The 21530-nt window shown below is 40.8% G+C and overlaps 3 protein-coding genes and 1 long non-coding RNA gene across 6 annotated transcripts in view; 2 read left to right on the top strand and 2 right to left on the bottom strand.

Annotated features, from left to right (window-relative positions):
* Positions 1-2642: 2642 nt before the first annotated feature.
* On the bottom strand, positions 2643-3348 carry LOC129779827 (uncharacterized). The gene is made up of 3 exons (XR_008743780.1): positions 3217-3348; positions 2838-3161; positions 2643-2777 (listed from the first exon to the last, which is right to left on the bottom strand). It is a non-coding gene; the product is annotated as an uncharacterized LOC129779827 (long non-coding RNA).
* Positions 3349-4769: 1421 nt separating this feature from the next.
* LOC129779825 (U6 snRNA-associated Sm-like protein LSm1) lies at positions 4770-5495 on the top strand. Its single transcript, XM_055787544.1, has 3 exons — positions 4770-4872; positions 4932-5116; positions 5171-5495. Exons 1-3 carry the CDS (start codon positions 4824-4826, stop codon positions 5339-5341), a joined length of 405 nt encoding a protein of 134 aa, XP_055643519.1. The 5' UTR covers positions 4770-4823; the 3' UTR covers positions 5342-5495.
* LOC129779821 (rho GTPase-activating protein 24) overlaps positions 5364-21530 on the bottom strand; it is a 28756-nt gene continuing 12589 nt past the window's right edge. The window contains exons 3-9 of the mRNA XM_055787531.1: positions 12066-12083; positions 8829-9161; positions 8587-8762; positions 7583-8532; positions 6451-7425; positions 5880-6244; positions 5364-5816 (exon numbers count right to left, since the gene is read on the bottom strand). Coding sequence (XP_055643506.1) covers positions 5537-5816; positions 5880-6244; positions 6451-7425; positions 7583-8532; positions 8587-8762; positions 8829-8959 — 2877 coding nt within the window. The 5' untranslated portion in view covers positions 8960-9161; positions 12066-12083 and the 3' untranslated portion in view covers positions 5364-5536. The remainder of the gene's footprint in view (positions 5817-5879; positions 6245-6450; positions 7426-7582; positions 8533-8586; positions 8763-8828; positions 9162-12065; positions 12084-21530) is intronic.
* On the top strand, positions 12058-17383 carry LOC129779823 (uncharacterized). 3 transcript variants are annotated; one of them, XM_055787537.1, is made up of 4 exons: positions 12058-12228; positions 12279-12711; positions 12778-13340; positions 16889-17383. In XM_055787537.1, the coding sequence occupies exons 2-4, from the start codon at positions 12323-12325 to the stop codon at positions 16903-16905; spliced, it is 969 nt and encodes a 322-aa protein (XP_055643512.1). In that variant the 5' UTR covers positions 12058-12228; positions 12279-12322; the 3' UTR covers positions 16906-17383. The 3 variants fall into 3 exon arrangements, with proteins under 3 accessions (XP_055643512.1, XP_055643511.1, XP_055643515.1); XM_055787540.1 differs by having other exon boundaries at positions 12060-12228; positions 12778-13304; positions 16889-17382; XM_055787536.1 differs by lacking the exon at positions 16889-17383 and having other exon boundaries at positions 12059-12228; positions 12778-13372.

The following is a 21530-nucleotide window of genomic DNA, read 5'->3' as shown; positions in this document are numbered from 1 at the left end:
AAACCTCCGTCCGCGAGGCTTTTCTGTTTTTGTGATGGATTTTCTTTTGCGGAGCATCTAAACTACCTTTTCTTGCAGCCGGGATTATTAAGGTGTTGTTTTCTTCTTCGTCTATTTTTATGATATAAGGGTTTTTCATTTTCTCTATTGATTAGCGTTTCGGGTTACTGTTCGATTGTATCCGTTTCGGAAGAAATGTTATCATTATTTGACAGCTGGCGGCCATCAATCAATAACTCTGACTCCATCTCGGAAATGTTGTTGACGGTTATGAACTCTTGGTGGCATTTGTCGTACGTAGGATAACTACTTAACTGGGGAGTGAAACTACTCAATTTCTGCAGGACAGGTTTTAGTCTCTGCTCTTGATAGTGAATGCATTGGTCACTGTTAAATATGCATACGAATTAAAAAATACGGCTTGTAATGAAACGGTTTCTCCATAAACTTACATGTTGTAGCTAAAAAAAACGCCATCCCACTCTTCCAGTGCAGTTTTATATATCCGAACAAAAGCTTTTTAATAGCTTTGCCGACAGCTACTTTCTTCATTTGATTGAACAGTATACCCTTGCCACTTGCATCGAACCAATCCCAGATTTTTCTGGTTTCATTCACATTCGCCGCTTCAAATCATAACAATACTTTGCTACCATTCTCGGTATGGTTTTCAGAATAACACTTTTCTTTTAAGACCACTTGTAACAGTAATTCATTAATTTACAAACTAAAAACATCTAAAACTTAGACTCCGTATTAGATTGTGTAGCATCTCCAATCTGTATATTCTATGGGTGACGTAGTCGGCAACAGTCTGTAAACAATACAGACAGCAATTCCAGTATGGCTCAAAGTACATATCGCATGATTACATCACCTGATATTTATATATACACACCTTATTTATATATATACACACCTTGATCAAAACAAACTCAGCTCGTCGGGCTGACAGTTCAGACACTGGATTTTAATCCGTCGGCTCAGACGAGTTTCTCGTTTGTTTTTCGTCGAGTCAGACGAGTTACTCGTCTGTTTTTTGTCGAGCTCGTCATCTGGAATACCAAAACAAACGAGACGAGTGCTCGTCTCCTCGACTCGTTTTCTGGATTAGGGCCCTATATTCGAGTAGATGCCATTAAGCTACGTGTGCTTTCATTGAGATGCGAAAATAATGATGGATATTCAGGTGGAATAAACCTGCTTTCAAAATCAAAATTATGAATGAAAATTTACTTTAACGTATCGAATATTTATTTTATGTGATGAAATAAGAGTTCGATATCGCCGAAACATATAGAACGAAAACTGTGTTAATGATGATTTTATATTATAATGGTAATTATTTATGGAACAAACAGGAAATGCATCGACAAATGGTTAAGTGAGTGTCAGAACTACATTTGTTAGGTAATCAAACAATATGATGTAAAAATTTTCATTCAAACTTTTATATTTTTACACTGCACTTGGCCCTTCTGATCTGATAGAGAATAATTTACCTCGCAAGCCCTAATATCGCCACCAGTCGTCGACACTGTACATTTGTCGTCGCTAATATGAACAAATCAGACTATATAACGCACACCAACAGACCACCACATTCGTGAAACTGAAAACGTTTTTTTATTATAGAGTCAATTTGGCACTGACTCAGTTTTAAAAACGAATTCGCTATATATAAGGGGCTGTCCACCAGAGATGCCAGGTTTGAAACCTGTCTTCATTTTGTAGACATTTGACATTTTTGGGAGATACTATTTCCATAGAATTCCTACTACAGTCAAATATAGCAACAATCTTTAAAGCGGCAAATCTCTCTATAACAACATATCCAATGGTCCCTTCAAAATCGCATAGAAATTCTTTTCTTTATTGCGACATTTCTCTATAACGATCATTCCCTGTAGCGACATATTTCCGCTCATATAAATCATTCCCTATTGCGATAATTTTCAATGCCACTCCATTCACAGTGCTATAATAATTCGCTGAATTGGAATAAGAACGAAAATAGTTTTTGTAATGTTTCCTTAACATCAATCATCTGTTCGCGCGCAGCTAATATGAATTTTTAGATACTTTACAAAAACAGAGAAATTTCAATTTGAAACATAGTACTTAATGTGAATAAATATTCAGATGCGATTCTGCTGACGGTATATTTTAAAATTCCGTTCAAAATTCTACTGCACACAATCCGCTGTACCATTTCGTATAGCGAAAGAGCAATCCAGAGAATAATTCTCGAAAAAGACGTGATCGTTCTGAGGTTCTCTGTTGCGCAGTGAGAAACAATCTAAACGATACTGTGTGGGTAAAAAGGAACGCAATACATATTAGCTGTTTTGGTACAGTAAGTTACCTCGACATACCGAGGCACCACTCAGTGTGGCATCAAAGGCGGTTGTGACCGGTAATTGTACATTCGCGATGAAAGTGGTACAGTGTCGACGTCTAGTGGCGACTTTCAATCTGGGACCTTAATTTGAGTTCCAACCCCAATGTTTACAAAAATGTCCAATTAGAGACGAAAATGTCGAAATAATCGTGTCGCATGACAGGTCGGGTCTAAGATGCTGAAACGATAGGTGTTTCGTTCTTGACACTTTCATGACAAGATGTGAGACGAGTAACGAGACGTAGCTTTGAAATTTATTTACTTTTTGTTTGGTTGTGTGATTATGGTTTCAAATCAATTCGCTGAGGAAAATAACTGAAGGAAACAACATTGTTAAAGATGCCATACCAGCTGCTACATATTTCTGGTTACTTTTCTGTAATATATGACAAATTAGCAACACAAAAGACAACTAATTTGAAAAGTAAACACGAACCTGTTGCAATCATTGTCAACCTCCTTGTGCTCTAGCATTTATGCAAAACGAATTACTTGTAACAGCTCTTTCCGGATCTTCTGGATCTGGTAATCTCCTTCCTGGTATATGCACAGTATTCTCCTCCTCCCTGAGCGAAATCAGTGGAGCCACAATCAGCGTTATTTCTTGTCACCATCGCCGTAAGCTGAATTCTTTCCCGCCGATGGGAGCCAAACTGAATCTTGCTCGGAAAGAAAGGCATTGATTGCGCGGCTAGGAGCGAAAAGGTATACTAAAAACATCCTTCTGCACTGTTATGATTCGACCACTAATTGTAGATATCTGAAAAATAGAAGCAATTGCTAGAAATTGTTATTATATACATCCAGAAAATTACCGAGCTACAGTGAAACGCGAACTATTCTGCTAACGAAGGCATTTGTCACCAATATATACGATTTGTTTTGTAAATAAATTTGTTTTTTTCACGAGCAATGGCCGAACAGCAATTTTGACATTCCAGTCCAACACCTCGGTCTGGTCAATTAGATAGATGTCGAATTAGGGGTAACTTACTGTACGTGGTGTTCTAATTACGTTGAATAGTCATAACAAAACAGAGATGCCAGATGTGAATACAAGACATAATTTTGAAAACATTTGTCTTATTATGAAGACATGTACTTCTGTAGACACTTTAAAATGTGTGAAGACTATTACATACACTGAAAACGTGTTTATTTCATCGCTAAGTGATCGGTTGAGTTTTGCACATTAGCAACCTTCGGTCTTTAAAAGTTGTTTTTTTTTAAACAAAACATGTGTAATTTTGCCAAATTGATGTGTGCGGCATCTTTGAAAAAAATAAGAAAGAGTTGGGAAGGGGGAAACTCGAAGGGAAAGATGGACACTAACTGAAAAGTTATATTTTGAAACTCAAGCTGATGTACTGAATAAGTTTTTCAAAGTGTTCAAACAGGTCTTACAAATGATTGAACAAAAAGGCTTGACTAAAATCACTTAGAAGGGCCTTACAATTTTTCTCATTTTTTCATGTCTCAAATAGCTTCCGGCATCTGGAATGACAGATTAGGATTACGTGTTAAAAACCGCTAAGCTAGGCTTTTCCAGCCAGCTGAGTAGGTTTATTTAACGAATGCTTCAGTCCGTCTTTTTTCGTCAGTTCGAAAGTCGATTTTTGAGAAGGTTGAGAAGATATTGATATTTATAACGATTCTGTCATTTCCATTTGAGTTTTCTCGTTACTTCTGCTCACTGAAAACTGCCGGAAGTGGTCCTAGCTGTGGTGAAAAATTGGAATTTTTGAGGTGCCGTATGAGCGTTGTTTTTGGAATGTTAGAATTCAACACAGCTGTGTTCACTGAGGACCCTCCTTTAACAGTTTCCTCTATCCGCTGGTTCGTTTATGATTACCGATTGCTCTTGCACACGAAGTTGGTGGCCAACTGTTACAAAATGAGGGGATAATCAAATTGTTTTCAAAACAATATATTCGTCTTTCCTTTCGATAGAGTGTTCGTCTTTCCCGACTTGATAAGTATTTTCTAACATCAATATTTCTAAAGTGAAAACTACCGCTGATTCGATAAAAACTAAGGAAAGTGATAGTAAAACACTCACGTAAAAAAATACCCGAAAAATTACCTAACAATAAGAACCAACAAGAACCTTATTTTCTGCGGACGAAAATTTACATCGAACTGTTCTTTGCATATCATTTTTATGTTTTTATACACAATTTTGACAGATGACTAACTAGTTGCACACAGTAAATTTCAAAAACATTAATACAGTGTATTGCAAGTTTGAACATCATTCAAATTTAAAATGTAATTTATCAATAATACATAAATGTCCATCTTATTCGCCCTGTCCGTCTTTCCCAACTTTCCCCTATATATATGAAACCGCCTGGCATCCCTGGAACAGACAAATAAGTTGATTTTTTGTTTACGTCTGGCATTGATCATTAGCGGAATTGCGATGGAGAACCCCCTATTTGGAACCGCTCATCTGTTGGATGAAGTAGATAGTATGTATTTTAAATCATGATGAATAGATGAACGGCAGTGGCTTTTTTAAATTTTACAGAGAAACTGATGGTGCTTTTGCGAGACGGTAGAACACTTATCGGCTACCTCAGAAGCGTTGATCAATTTGCCAATCTAGTGCTGCACCGAACCATCGAAAGGATACACGTTGGTAACGAGTATGGGGACATCCAGCGTGGAGTGTTTATTATACGCGGAGAGAACGTGGTGCTGTTAGGAGAAATTGTGCATTATAAATCATTACTAAATTCGAAGGTACTTATTTCTGCAATATTTCAGGACCGCGAAAAAGAGAATAATCATCCACTTCAGGAAATATCTGTCGACGATATCCTGGACGCACAGCGAAGGGAACAGGAAGCAAAACAGGAGAAGCACCGATTAATTTCGAAAGCTTTGAAGGAGCGAGGCTTAAATATGAACCCAGAACTTACCCAAGACGAGTTTTGAACGCAAAAAAATACGCACAAAATTATGTTTTCTCTTTCAGAGGGCTATTGTATTTGTCTTATCATTTTTCGCAAAATTTGCTGTTCTTAAAATCTGTGGTTCTAGTTTTAAGAAACAATAAAATAATCGTACTCTATTTGATTAACTGCAATAATAGAAATTGTTCAACCAATTTCCATGGGGAATCCTAACATATCAGAGCGATGTTTCGTCCAATTCTGGATCGATCGATAGCACTTGTTTTTTCGATAGGGTGTTCTCGGATTCTTCTGAGTGACGCTTTCGTATACTAACCAACGTAGACTCACAATCATCAATTGGTTTGTTTCCGTTCATACAGAACAGAAGACTCTTGCTCATCTGTGACTCACTCATGTTTTCCAAATCGGCGCTTGAGTCAAAATCGTCTGATTGACTCGAAAACGACAGATCTGCAGGACTATCGGTCATAACGCTACGGCTCAGCAAGTATTCTCTGCAAAAAAGAAGAAACTTGCAATCGAGGGAAACATGTGTCGTTATCCAGAGCAACTTGTACCTAAATGTACTCGTAAGAGAACCAGTTTCTTCGTCGTTACCGTGCGCCAAAGCACTGTTCGCTACACCCCCGACGGACGTAGACGGCTCCGTTATTCCAGAGTCTTGAGCCAATCCAATTTCGTTTGAGTTGATTGCTTGGCTGTCATCTTTCCTAGTTCGCATTGGATAGAGTGAACCTGAGATGCTATCCGCCTCGTCGTTCGCTTGATGAATTTTGATCGCCGCCTCGGTAGCCTCTTCCTCGTCTTCTTCCCGGAGGCTGGAGAAACTTCCCTGGCTAGCATAGGTGGAGTGTTGCTCCATAACGTTCATCCCAGCCAATACCATGACGGGCTTACGCGAACGTGGCGTCATGATGGATTCCTGCAAATAAAAGCCAGTTTCGTCATTGAAGTGAAATTTTCCTTCAAACTTAAAAATCAATCATAAAAAGGAATAAATCAACTCCATAGGAAGAATAAGCAGAAACAGCTATAAAAATATGCCATGAGAACATAATGCGTTGGTAAAAATGGATTCTAGGATAAGTCACAATCGTCCCAAAAGCTCCCAGAGCTAAATTTACAAACCTGCATTGATTTTGGCATCCGTTGAGTAGATTTGGTTATTGGTGACATGGAATCCCGTCCACTGAAGGCGGGAGTGCTGGTCAAGTAGCCTGTATTCCACGCATTCGTTTCCAAATTGGCGTTATTTTCACTTAACATGCTTTTCTGATCGTATTCATCATCATGAGCCGTAAAATGTTTGTCGAAAATTGGCGACATACTCGACAACACCATCGGAGACGCTATCGAAACGACCGATCCTCCTAAACAGGTTTCACTTTTCTGCTCTGCATTTTTTAAGTTATCTTCGAAGCAACATTTTAACAACGATGAGGAGGCAGACTTCTTGCCGGACCTATTCTCCTGGCCGAAAGGAAACTTCAAGTTTCCCATAGACACGCCTTTGATTAGTTTGTTTTTCAGAAAAGACTTTTTCTTCTCTTTCCCGTTGGAAGATCGTACATGGTCTTCTGTGTGTGTAATCGTGCTCAAATTAGGCTCCGATTTGTACTTGGATCGGCTGTCACTTAGACTTCCCACTGAGCAATATCGATCCTCCTCGTTATCACTAAGAGTCCTTCCACCATCCCGTGGTTCGCTATCATCTTCTTCATCGCCAATATCATCATCCTCCTGCTCTACAAAATCCTCGTCGTCTTCCGTCCCGGATGGTTCCTCGTCTATTTCAACATTCATCCTGCACCGCTTTCCACCACCGTAGTTCTCCGTCTCGCTCAGACCGACAAATTCCACGGTTCGTCTGGTTTCACTTTGTTCTGAACCGCTGGATGCCGTAGACGAGCCGCTGCTGCTCCTGCCAACTGTGGTGCATGGACTCGAAGAGATGGTACCGGTGGTTTCGGATGACGAATACGACGAGGAGGATATCGTAGAACAACGCTTCGCCATTATTTTGGGAGAGTTTGTCGCGGAGGACAATGGGCTTTGGAAAAGTACCCGTTGCTTGGGTACACTCGACAAACTTCCATTTGGGGTCTGTTAGAAGCGAAGCGAGGTTGAATTTGATGAACATTATGTGTTATCATGCATGAATGATGATAGCGTGATAATGTGAATGTAGATGCCATGCAAAAAGAAAAAAAAACAATGAAACGTTTGAAATATAGACGCACAAAAACCATCCGCCACATACCTGAAAGCTGACCCGCGATTGAGTGGTTCGTTTCGGCGTTTTAGACGTAATGCTTTTATGGAAGATATGCCGCTTAATGGAATCACTTATCGATTTCGGTCCCTTCACAGTCGAACCGCCGGAGTTTTTCTCTCTAAGCATCAGCACTTGCAGAGGTGTTCCATGGCCGTTTTCGCGATTGAACTGTTTGATCAGTTTCTTTTTTTTCGATGACTCCGGTAGACTCTGAATGTGGGCATAGAGCTGAGCCAGTGCGGTATCGGTAGAGTTCATCACGTGCGCTTCGGCAGTTTTCACACGATCTACGAATGTGTACACCGTGTTTACGACCGAATCGGAGGTAATAGAATCATTCAGCACATGCTCCGGGGACATCGTTTTGCGACGTTTCCTTTCTACGAAAAACGCGCGAATGTCCGTTGCCAGCTTTGGTGGAATGTGAAACAAACGAGAACCCGTTTTTATCATGAAGCTAATGATTCCGGACATTTGTTGTGCTGTCGTGTGCAATGCCTCTGGGGAAAGCTTCCGCGGACAAATCAAATGGGGTGTGAAAAGAGTTGCCAAATTATCGGCAGACATTTTATTCGTCGCCTCATGTTGAGTGGTTTCATGCAGCATATCTATTATGCATTTCAACAGGACATTATTCTCCTTTGGCAGCAGAAGGAACAGAAGTCGAATAGCGTTTAATAACCTATCTTCCCGAACCTTCAGGGAATCTTTGGAATGGCAAAACTCCGCCACTTGGCAATATGCTGGATAGTAAAGCTCTGTCAAAAGAGGCTCAGAAAGATCGGCTAAGAAACTCTTCAAAACACTCGCACAATCATGCGCCGTGAAATCTCCCTTTTCAAGATGTATAGGAAGGCCTTGAGTAAGAGAATTTTTCAGCTCATTCTGACGATTAAGGGAACCCGACTTCCGGAAGATACCCTCTTGGGAAATATCTGGAATGAATGAACATATGCAAAAAATAGTACACACAAAACAAATTGTCTTACTTCTTTCTTGTACAAGAAACTGAATAAGTTGCTTAACGTCACGGATGTTCTGTTTTGTCAGAACCGTTTTTGCAGTTTCTGGCGAGGTGGATTTATTCGATGTACAGGATTTAGCCTTCTTATGGAATCCTTTCCACTTTTTGCTTTTCGTCTTCTCAATGCCCGTTGGATCGTTTCTGTAATATGCGAAGAAACTTTCAAAGCAACGAAAGCATATTTAATAACATACAAAGATTACTCACTCTGTGTCGGTATTCAAATCCAACTCGAACGACAGATGCATTCTGACGAGTGTAACGAACTGTTCAGGATGTTCATTTTGCAGCCGATTCGAAATCTCTAGATCCAGTCGAATCGACTCTGATTCGTTCATGATGGTTAGTTATGTTGTTCCAACTCTTGTGTTGGAATTTTATTTAACCGAAAATCCGGTTTATTTCAATGTACTATCAACATTTTTAGCGAGCCAAACGAAAAGTCAGAGCTACTGAGACTGGTCCATTTCAATTGATCATATCACTCAGTCATTTTTAAATACACAGTAAACATAACACTATTCTAATTTTGTGATAACTCTATGGATTGAATAAGAAGTCCCAATAGAATACTATTAAATTATTAGATCGACAAAACAAAATACGAAATTGCGGTTCATATTTTCTGCTTGAAAATTGACACGATTTTCAACTGTCACATTAGTGTGGCGAAAAAGGCTCCTTCATTTGAAAACAAGTGCAATACACATAAGGCCATCTCGCGGGTAATCCTATAGACAACCATAGACTCCAATCGGTGTTTTTTCCCACACTGTGGCTGAACGCAGGGGTTAAACATCAATTGAATATAGGCTACCAGGGTACATTTATGAAAAGGTAGTCTGGACTGACTAGTGCATCAGTAACAGTAAGGCTGTGACGTGTAGCTTCGCATGTATCATGGAGCGGCATAATGAATTTGTCTAAATAAGTTTATTTCTTTTGTATTTTAGCTAAATGTTGCTGCGTAAAGATAATCTATTAGATCAAAACCTAGGGGAAATTGTGGTTCGGTTATTCAGAGTTTAGCTTCTTGAAGCTCTCTGTAGCTCTCCGATACCTGCTACTGCAGTGCTTGAATTAAGCTTTCAGAACTAGCAGAATCACTAGGTTCCCATTAGAAAACTGGACCAACTCCGCGGATGTTATGGAGTATTTATGATTTTTTACTCTTGCTTGATGTCAATCAAGACCTTTCGGCGAGCCGTCCGTTGTGTTTTGTGTAATAATTGTAACTATAATATGGATTCGTTCAAATTTACCTGTTTGTATCAGTTTTCGACGATATTGTACTTCCAAGCCATCGATATGAATGAAACAATCTGGACTGAAGTGAAGCGAGCAAATGTACATGTGTTTAGTATTGCTGTTTAGCTCCTGTCCAAAGAATCGGAGCCATTTATTCCGAATAGTCACATCCCTTGGAGATCGATGGAATGATAATTTGTGGGATATGTTTTCATAATTCGAGTTGGACTCGAGCCAGGGTATCATTGGCTAAACACTCACGCATCCGAGTACCACACATCGAGCCATTGAGTTATCTGAAAAAAGGAATATTTTATATATATTCCTTCGTAGTCGGGCCGCCGTAAAAAGACCACTTTAAAAAGCAACACAGAAACAACACATCCTGGGTACTAGTTCCGTTATTTTAAATTTAATGGTTCACTAACTCCTCTATCTCACGTATTATTGACATATTTCCAAATAAAATGTAGCAAAACACGTAATATTCCAGCTGTATGGCATCCGCCATGTTTTTGGTGCCGACATCTCAAACGTCAAAAGTATTAGTTTTCTTCAAAACAGTGATCCGTGTTGACGGCATTGAGCTTCGTTTACTAGTTTAGGGGAGCGTCAAAGAATAGCTGATTTTCAGTTGGAATGAACGTTTTCAAAATATAAAATTATGAATGAAAATTAGCTTTTCTATATCAAATTTGTATTCTATTGCAATTAAAAACATTTTTGTTTGTAGATGGGTAAAAAGTCTCATACGAAAATTGTTCATGAAGACAACTTTATTTTATAATGAAAAAAATCAGTAACAATGTTGGAATTGTATAGCCATATGGATGAATGAAAGTCAGAAATACGTGTTTCAAGTAATTAAATAACATGATATGAAAATGTTCATTCAAATTTTAAAATTTAAAAACCGGCTTCGTGTCTTCTAATATGATAGAGATTACACTAACGAGTTTGGGACGAGTGATGGCTTTAATTTGAGGTCGCCACCAGATGTCGACACCTTGTCACTGTCATCGCGAATAAGCAATTTACAACCATCTGACATATCGTGATGTCGATGATGTACTTTTTCAGCAGAGAAATAGTGAGATGGGCGGTGACGGTAGATAGAGTGAGATAGCGATAATCGTGCCATACGGCTGTAATATTCGCAACAAAAAAAAGCACTTGTTATGAATTGCTTTGCGATCGCTGCTTTCCGTCAAAGCTAAGATGTCATAGTTGAGAGTGTATAAGTGAATTGTGTCGGACACACTTCGAGTCCAGGATATCCGAGATGAAAAAAAAGGTGGGAAGATTCACGGGTTTTGCTTGTGTTAAACTTTGATTGTATTAGTAGCCAGGAAGATAAGAAGTTCACATACTAGGCATAACAGTCAGTTACTCAAATGGTACAAAATTGAATGTGTCAACGAATAACGTTGAAAGAGGATATACAGAAAATAATAAATATATTTCCAAAAAATATTTTTCACGTTACATTCATCATTTGAAAAATAAACAAAACATGTCACGAACCAAAATGTTTCATTTTTGTTTTTTCTTCTTATATCAGAATTAGTATTCTAATGTTTGGATTTTAGAGCATCTTCATCTCTTGTCAGCAATTGTAATTCCCTTTTTCACAATGAGGGTGCTGAATACTTCATTCGTCTAAAACTAGGACGGAAGTAGAAAACTTTTCGTCTCAATTTAGGTCATATGGAGTCTATTCAATTTATTTTTCAAGTGCATTTTACACGAAAAAAAAACTTGCTACTTTTTTCTCATGCGCTGTAAAATGTTTTCCGTCAAAGGAAAAAATGATTTTATAACTATGACTTTGTTCATTTACGTTTTTGGTCAATGTAACGAGGAGTAAAATAAGATTGAAATAAAGTTTAGAACACCTCAACAATACTGAAATTTCAGTTTCTGCTAAAATTTCAGTTGGGCCCCTATGATTTTGAACGCTAGCATTGATTTAAGAAAAAATACAAATTTTTCCATTTCATCTGCTTATTTTTACTTTTAATAACAACACTTTTCCTATGTAGTGGACTATTATAAGAAAAGTAACATACATAAACAAAATCTGTGACGTCACAGATTTAAAAATCTTCCCACCTTTCATTTTCCATCTCGCAGTCTTCTCATAAACGTACCCTGTGGCTGAACAGCAATTCGAGCAATTCTGATATTACGTTCCACCTTATTATCCGCCTTGGTCTGTGCCAAAGAGAAGAGAAGAAAAAAAATTGATTAACGCATGAAGGCGACCAAATCTTGATAGAAAATTTTGAGATTCTGATTTCATCGAAAAATATCAAACGTGAATTCCAAGCCGACGCAGACATTCATACTAGTATACTAGGTATGTTGAAATATTCTATTTTCTTAAAGTTCATTGTTTGTGTTTTTTAGATAAATACGTTTCCGATAAAATCGACATTGATTTACGCCCTGTAATGCAAAGAATAAACTTGAAAAGCGAGTTACTTCAAGACGGAGATGATGTATATAATGCTTTAATGAGTGTTCATAGAGAAAATGGATTGGACGTTGAAGATTTGGGCGATACGCCACCACCACTAATACGACAAGGGAGCTCGATTAGAACGAATGAAGACGTAATTAGTGTTCCAAATATAATTGTTAGAATCAATTGTTCCAATGAGCCAGAGAAATTTGTAACTGAGGAGCAGAAACGAGGTATCAAGCACACACCTTCACAGCAATGGAGGCTGCTGCGAGTGAATCAAAATCTTCCGGAAGCAACTGAAAGTTTCCCTAACAGTGAAACTCAAGTCGAACATGGTGATAAACTTAATCAGCGAAAATGGAAAAATCGCAACAAGTAAGTTATCGTTCGTTTTCGTTTTGTTTTGATAGTTATATGTTTTATAATTTCTATTTACTATAGAAGTCAGTGCGGAAAAACGACTAAAATGTTCGGAAACATAAATCCAAATTTTCGTAGAATTATTCAGCGAAAATATATTGAAAAAAGTGGAGAACTACGCACACTGATAACACCACCGCCTTCGTGCCGAACCTATGATCGCGGAGTGGGAAATATTCCCCGTGGCGGAATACCCCAACTCCAACAGCCACAATTAGTAACATTTGCTAATATACTGTCCCGTATTGGTCAAGCATCTTCCTGTCAAGATCGAGAAGGGTATTCTGCAGTAATCGGAAACGTGATGCGCGATCATCAACAGCAGCAACAAGGAAGGATGATAATGCCGATTGTTAATCAGCAGACTATTTGCCAGATGAATTCCAATGAAGTCATGCCATTTGCAGTTCGAACTTTATTGAATCATATCACTGTTGTGCAACAGAATTTCGGACCAAAGTATGATATTAATGCACAGAAAGAGATTCACACATTACAAGGAAAATCAATGTATCGACGCGTTGGGGTTGTCAGTACTGATGGACAAGGTATAGAACACGAACCGGTTGTACCGAAGACTACCGGTATGAGCATGAACATGCGATTCACCTAGAAAGGAATTGAGTTTTCTTATCATTTCCTCATCCCAATTCCACATTACTTGATCAAATATTTTGTTAGTCTGGAAAATCGACCGTTTTCGATTTATATTTATAATTAGCTGACCCAGCAAACTTCGTCTCGCCCAAAATTTGTTTTTTGTTATTTTGTTATCATTCATGTTTTCTTACTATGAGCAAGTTCATGGGTCCAATTGCAGAACTGTTCATTGATTGATCTTCTAATCGATCCCTTTTATTATAAAATTCTTAGTATTTCTAACAAAACTCATCATTATAATATAAAATTAGTTTCAGACACAATTCTCGTTCAAGATTTTCCAATCACTTGCAAATAACATGTTTCTCCGTTACATGGAATAATTGTTTGATACAGAAAATATGATAGAAGCAAGACAGCCCTAAATCGGACAATTCCTTCCTCGAGTTCTGCTCTTATCCACATATTCGGCGATACTTTTTTATTGCTACAGATAAAAGAAGATAAAGGAGTGCGTTTCATCGAGCGTAGAACATGAGAATTTAATTTTCCGAATTTTCTCTTTTTCTTTCAGAGTTTTCCGAAAATTTTCAATTCTCATGTTTTTGGTTGAAATATGTGTAATATTAGGCTGTCAAAAAAGTCCTGCGGTATTTTTTTTTGAATTTTCATTTGTCCATAAAATTAGTTACAATCATCTGTTTTAAGTCAAATATGCGCCGTTTTGTTCGATGACTTGTTCCCAACGAGATGCCAACTTCATAATACCCCTGTTATAGAAGCTCGCTTCCTTATTGGCAAAAAAAACTCGGATAGCCAATTTTCACAGGCCTCTTGTGGCTAACTTCTGACTACCTAGCTCGTTCGCCATGGACAAAACCAGGTGCTAGTCACTTGGTGCAAGGTCCGGACTATACGGCGGATGCAAAAGAACCTCTCATCCGAGCTCCCGGAGCTTCTGGCGCGTCACCAAAGAAGTGAGTGGCCTGGCGTTGTCCTGATGGAAGACAATGCGGCCTCTGTTTATCAAAGATGACCTCTTCTTCATGAGTGCTCCCTTCAAGCGGTCCAGTTGTTGGCAGTACAGGTCCGAATTGAGCGTTTGGCCATAGGGAAGCAGCTCATTAATAGATTATTCCTTGACAATCCCACCAAACACAGCAGAACCTTCCTGGCCGTTAATGAGGGCTTGGCCACCGTCTGAGCCGCCTCAGTGGGCTTCGACCACGACCGTTTGCGCTTCACGTTGTCGTAAGTGACCCACTTTTCATCGCCAGCCACCATCCGCTTCAGAAACGGGTCGATTTTGTTGAGATTCAGCAGCGATTCACATACGTCGATACGGTCAAAGATGTTTTTTTTGCGTCAACGTGTGTGGCACCCATACATCGAGCTTCTTTGTGAATCCAAGTTTCTTCAAATGGTTAATAACGGTTTGATGACTTATCCCCAGCTCTTGGCCGATGCTACGGCTGCTACTATGCCGGTCTTTCTCGGCTAATTCAGCGATTTTGTCGCAATTTTCGACGACAGGCCTTCCGGAGCGTGGCGCATCTTCGACGACCTCCACACCAGAACGAAAACGTTGAAACCATCGTTGTGCGGTGGAAATGGAAACTGTATCGGGTCCATAAACTGCACAAATTTTATACTATAAAATATGTCGGATTTTCTCTTTATTTTGCTCCATATTTGCGACACTAGAACTCACGAACGACTTAACCAAACAAAACACTGTCATAGACTATATTATAGCGCGCAATACCTTTCCAACAAGCTATAGTATTCGCGTTGACAGTGCGACGGTAGTGCCTCCTGGTGTTGGCAGGTGTTGGCTTCTCATTAGGGGGCAAAACATAAACAAACCGCCATCGAAAATATACAAATTTGATACAGTGATTACTCATTGTAATTCTTTGATTGTGTTGTCTGCTGGTTTTAGGAATCTTTAAACAGCTTTCAAACAGCATATTACGGTGAATAACGAATATTCTGGCCTCATTCAGCGTTTGTAGGAGGCAGAAAAAATAGGCGCATCTGGAGGACTGAGATTTTAGGGTAATTTCTTTAATAAAATTATGAATGAAACTTGAAAAGAAATGAAGTGCTGTTATATTAAACAGTTCTGTCAATTCATTGTCTTTAATAATAAAGCGAAAAACATTACGATACAATTCATTTGCAGTGCAGTGCTTCGTGGAGAAAATGGCCGAGTGGAAGCAAAGTGAACCTTGCAACGAGCCTTGTGATGAAAATATCGGGATTCAATCTATAACACCGCATTCTAGTAAAGTGGTTTGTATAGTTCCTGGATGTCGTACACGGAATGGCCAAGGATATTCATTCTGCTACTCTACATTTTGTTATGAACATAGTTAGTTGCAACTGTGCGTAATATTGATGATTTTTTTTCAAAACATTTAATCTTGTAAAATAGGGAAGAAAATCAATTAAATCACACAATGATTTTTCCCCTTCTTTTGGACACTTAATTTCTATTATTCTCCCTTCGTTTATAACAATTCCGTCAGGAGAACATCCTAGCCATGAAATATGTGGGGGTATTACGAAACCACAACTCCAAACGTTTTTTCTGTAGTCTCGCTCATATGCTGCTATGGCTTTTGATTCGCATCGGATCCCATGTACGATTGCTGGTGTTGAAAGATGTTTCGGTGTCACCATACTCAGGATTTTACTTTTCCAATTTTTGTTCTTGTCGGGTTGATTTGTGTAGTATGTATACACAGAGTATGCACTGGATGAAGTGATGCGCCGGCTTCGTTCTTTTTTCCATTGCGATGATACTCTTTGTTCTATAGTTCTTGTACATATTTTCAAAGACTCGTATTCCGATACTTTCACATTAATTTCGAAATGAAGTTGCAGATCCTTTTCTAACGGACCTATAAATTCCATTATTTCACGATCGATCATCGTGAAGTTATCAGGATGAAACGATCTTCTCAGGAAGGATTTAAGTAGACTGCAAGTCATATTTTCTTCAATAGAAATTAACGAATCAATGGATTCTGTAGAATGACTTTGCACATCTATATCGAGAAGTGTATTTAGAACATCAGATTCATCATTTTTGTCAATATTTTTCATTTCTCGTCCTTTCTTTTCGTATGCCAGACCGCTTTCAGGGAATCCTAATAATTAATAATTAAAATTTTATTTTAAAAAATCGATCAATAAATTGGAAGCAAACCTTTCACGAAAAGCTGAAGAATGTTGGTACCCTCATCGTGAGTCAAACCCGCCGGCGAGGCAGCTTCAGTCGTATCTTTTGTATTCGTCATTTTTTTGCAGAATGCGGTCAATGGTGTTGTCTTGTACATATCGTCAGCAACTTTTTCTGCAATTTTACCCCACTTTTGTTGCAAATCTGTTACTGTAAGCAATGGAACTGAAGGGAACCTAAAAATAGAAAAATTGATTTTTGCCATTTGTATTCAAGAAAATCACAAAAAACCCATTAGAAGATGTTTTAAAACGGCCATTATGTGTTTGCATTTTCCCATTCCAGCTTTGCACGAACACTGAAAAGACCACTTTTCAAAGGAAGGTCTGGTGCGGATGGAAATTTTGTGTGGATCAGCTCTAGGTGATGATGACTTCAAACAAGTCGCAAATATGGTAAAGCCGTCCTCGTGCACGGTTTGAACTCCGACAAGAAGCAAGTGGTTAGCTTGAAACACCCGTTCACCTTCGACTATCAACCTGCTTCCTCCTCCGACGTATTGAAAAAAATCGGCAAGCTGCAAATTTACCGTCATCATCGAAGAGTTTATCGCATTGGATGCCTGTTTAAGAAAGAAATATTAAAGGTTTTCATTAGCTTTTCATTGCATTAGAAATATTCCGGAACTATTTTTTGTTCAAATCGCACTAAAGTAACTAAAGATTTTTACCACAGATTCAGGAAGAAACCTCGAAACATCGATTTTCATTCATAATTTGAATTCGAAACGAGAGATGAAATTCTAATTCGCAAATCATACTAGTTTTTGAATATTATTTATGGACGAACAATACAAGTACGATTTGCACGAATGGTGAAAAAAGATTATGCATATGGTATATGATATTTTCTTACTCACCATTTTTGCAGAAAGCTATAGAATCTCAAGATAACTTTGAACAAAAATTATAGTTTTTCTCACTGCGTTTGTTTACGTTTCACCCCCTAATTTGAAATGTCAAACTCAATTCCGTCAACGCGGATGACTCGATACAATGAATACAACTAGAACTACGCGCTTACAACGACACCTCGTGGAAATACCGCAGGACTTTTTGACGTAGAACTACGTCTTTCATTAAGGGTGTCAAATCAGAAAACAGGTCACGTTTTTATGAAACAAAGTTAACGTTAATAACTATTTTTGTCGCAAACTGATTTTGGCGATTTACATACTAAACGAATCGGAAATTCCGTAAGATTTGTTTAATATGCTATACATAAGAATCCCCTGGTTTGTAAATGGTTAGAATTCATGAAAACTTTAAGCGTTTCTATTTTCCCATACATTTATTCTGTCCATTTGTGTGCTTTCCCGAACAGAGTTGTCAATAACGAGCAACTTATCGACGACCAACGGAGGGGAAATCGTAGGATTTAAAGTCTCCGTGAACAAAGGAAAAGTAGAAGAATGAAGGGGAATACTTGCCTAGAGTATAAACAGTGGATCTCGCTGAGGCAAACTTTCATGAAACAAAGATGCAAAACAATGGTTGGTCACTTGAAATGTAACGAAAAAAAAAAAAAAAAAATGGGGATGAATGGGGATGCAAAGTCATTCTACAGAATCCATTGATTCGTTAATTTCTATTGAAGAAAATATGACACTAGGGTAGGAGCCTACCTGTTGGTCTCAAATGTTCCTATCTCACGCCTCCACGAAGATCATATGACGACATTTTTAGATCGGGCGTGAACTGGAAACACACACCTGGTCTTGGCTCCGAGAACGGGTGTCGAAAGTGGCTAAGTGAGGGGGTGCGAGCGAGTCAGAGCGCTATATCTCTCCCGGGGAAGGCCTCCCGGGTCATGGAGGCCTTGCCAACCCACTGTCTCCCGGGCAAAGGAGATACACCCAGAAAATGGAGCTACGTTCACGAAGAATACTCAGAATGCGATCGCCCGAGGAGGGTCCCCGAACTGGAGCTGGTCCTGGAACGGGCGTAAGAGCGAGCGGCCAGCGGCTGGAGGGCGATGTGCAAGAGCGGGCCACCAGCCGGGTTCAACCCGAAGAGCTACCGCCACACGGAAACAGCAGCCATCGACATCACCAACGAAACGCTGCGCCTACGAGGCGTGTTGCGACTGTCAGACGACAGTCGTCCACACTTGTGGGTACTACTAGGCGACGGATCATGTGGACACACGAAATGAATGAATTCGTGATCCGCGCCTATTACATCTGCACTGCTTTGGAGACGGACATGAGCGGTCGCCCTCGAATACTCGCAATGTTCGAGGAAGCGTATCCAGAGTTCGTCGGGAGGCTTGACCAAAACGCGATGAACGCGAGGCGTAGAGCGATTGTACGCAACAATATGCTCTCCCAAACGCAAGTCGACGAGATCAAGCAGCAGGTGCAGAGAGAACTAAGCTCCAGAACAAGCAGAGCAAGCGATGTGTCGAGACGAAGTTCAGTACGGCTGAGCAATTCATTCGCGAGTGGGGCACGCGAATCAGTACCAGTGGAGGCCACAGTACAACAACCCCCTGAGCCGGAAGATCCACAGCCAGATCAACAACTACTACGCGATCTGGTCTTCCATTACAACGAGGCGATCTCACAGTTCCGCGACACGGACCCTTTGTCGCGCCCCAGGATCCCGAAGTTGCAGCATTCCCGCAGGCTGACAAGTGCAGTAAAGCTCATGAACGAGCACGTTCTTCCGCTGCACTTGGTTGATGCTGAGAACATGGAGGAGCTGCAACTGAAAGTTTACTGTGCTGCTGTGGCGACCGCCAAAAGTTTAGGATACCGTATTAGGCCAAGAGGCGGACTGCTCCAACATCTCCGTGAAAGGCGTGAGCCTCCATGGCGAAGGAGATTGGAGCAACGGATCCTAAACAAGCGCGCCGCAATTGGAAGACTGATGGCGTACAAAAGAGGCAGCAGATCGGTGAAATTATGTCGCCAAGTTGCTGTGATCGTGCGGCCTACTGAACTTCGCCAGCTGGGAGCTCACCAGCTGACGGAAAAACTCGACACACTGGTACAGCAATTGAGCGTCCTAACTAAACAGCTGAGACGTTACTCTGACTCTGCAAAGCGCCAGGAACAAAATCGGATGTTCAGAGATAACGAAAAAGCGTTCTACGACCACATTAGCGACGAGAAGCCCGACTACCGCGAAGGTTTGCCAGATATTAGCGATGTGACGAACTTCTGGGCTGGTATTTGGGAAACCCCAGTACAACATCGCGAAGGGCAAATGTGGTTAAGACGGGAGGAGGAGAGTTGTGGTGAAATTGGAGAGATGCCAGCTATCATCGTCGGAGAGAACGATGTCCGCGAAGCCTCGCGGTACCTGAGGAACTGGGCAGCACCGGGCCCCGATGGTGTCCAGAACTTTTGGCACAAGAAGCTGGCCGTCGCACATCCAAAGATAGCTGAGTGCTTCAACAAGGTGCTACGTGACCCACATAACCTTCCTGAATTCGCCACCCGTGGCGTCACCTTCCTCCTCCCGAAAGACAGCAACACATTGAACCCATCAAAGTACAGACCGATAACGTGCCTATCGAGTCTGTACAAAATACTGAGCAGCATAATTACCGCCAAAGTTTCTGCTCACTGCGAACAGCATCACATCATCGCAGAAGAGCAGAAAGGATGCAGGAAAAATACGCATGGCTGCAAAGACCAGGCCATCATCGACGCAGCCATAGTCGGCCAGGCGGTATATAACCAGCGGAAACTAAGTATGGCCTACATCGATTACAGGAAGGCTTATGACTCCATACCTCACTCGTTTCTCGTCCGGGTATTGGAGCTCTACAAAATTGATCCCGTCGTCGTTAGGTTCCTGCAGCATGCGATGAGGCAGTGGAGTACGTCTCTGCACCTCAGTGATGGGGAAAATGTGTTGCAGTCTAGAACGCTGCAGATAAAGAGGGGGATATTCCAAGGCGACTCTTTCAGCCCGCTTTGGTTTTGTCTGGCACTGAACCCCCTCAGTAGGACGCTCAATAGAAACGGTCATGGCTATAAAATAAGGTATGGCGACGGCGCCCACGAAGAAGTGACCCATACCTTCTACATGGATGATCTCAAGGTCTACGCTGATTCACGTCAGCGTCTAGGTGTAGCTATCCGGGTTGTCGAAGACATAAGCAGGGACATCTGCATGGAGTTCGGCCTCGACAAGTGCCGCTGTGTCCATCTGCTGAAAGGACAGCTTACCGAATCCGGAGGTTACGAGGTCTATGACGGCGAGTTCATAAGAGACATGGTTCGTGGCGAATCCTATAAATATCTTGGATTCCGACAGCTCACCGGGATTCGCCACTCCGACATCAAGACGGAGCTGCGAGACAAGTTCTTGAGTCGAGTGAACTGTGTCCTGAGGACTTTCCTCAACGCGGGGAACAAGGTACGCGCGATCAACACATTCGCGGTTCCCCTGCTGACCTTCAGTTTTGGTGTAGTCAAATGGAGCAAAACTGACCTAGAGGACCTTGAGAGGAGGATGAGGAAAGCATTCAAAGAGGCCGGAATGCACCATCCTCAATCGGCACTGGAGAGAGTTTCACTGCCACGCAAAGAAGGGGGACTTGGAATAGTCGACATATCTGCACTGTGTGTTGCCCAGGTACGACAACTGCGCGAGTACTTCGCAGAACGCGCCAACCAAAACGCGCTATACCGGGCTGTCTGCGCCGCCGACAGAGGATACAGCGCTCTGCACTTGGCGCAAGCGGAGTACCAACTCAACTGCAATCTGCAGACAGTGGAGGAGAAGATTGCAGCTTGGAAGCAGAAGGCAGTGCATGGTGCCCACCCCCATCAACTGGACCGGCCACACGTCGACAAGGTCGCATCTAATCTGTGGCTAACGCGTGGTGAACTCTCTTCAGTAGTAGAAGCCGACATGATAGCCATCCAGGACAGAATAATGCCGACGAGAAACTGCAGGCGGTACGTCTGGCA

The sequence above is a fragment of the Toxorhynchites rutilus genome, chromosome 3 (genome assembly GCF_029784135.1).
Source record: "Toxorhynchites rutilus septentrionalis strain SRP chromosome 3, ASM2978413v1, whole genome shotgun sequence".
In the NCBI taxonomy this organism is placed as follows: Eukaryota; Metazoa; Arthropoda; class Insecta; order Diptera; family Culicidae; genus Toxorhynchites; species Toxorhynchites rutilus.
The sequence above is the reverse complement of the archived record's forward strand: the minus strand, read 5'-3'. Positions and strand labels throughout refer to the sequence as shown.

Coding starts and splice junctions, on each gene's coding strand:
- LOC129779825 (XM_055787544.1), top strand. CDS start 4,824: ATGGAGAACCCCCTATTTGGAACCGCTCATCTGTTGGATGAAGTAGAT. Junction 4,873..4,931: donor TCTGTTGGATGAAGTAGATA/GTATGTATTTTA, acceptor TAAATTTTACAG/AGAAACTGATGGTGCTTTTG. Junction 5,117..5,170: donor TGGTGCTGTTAGGAGAAATT/GTGCATTATAAA, acceptor GCAATATTTCAG/GACCGCGAAAAAGAGAATAA.
- LOC129779823 (XM_055787536.1), top strand. CDS start 12,323: ATGCAAAGAATAAACTTGAAAAGCGAGTTACTTCAAGACGGAGATGAT. Junction 12,712..12,777: donor AAATGGAAAAATCGCAACAA/GTAAGTTATCGT, acceptor TATTTACTATAG/AAGTCAGTGCGGAAAAACGA.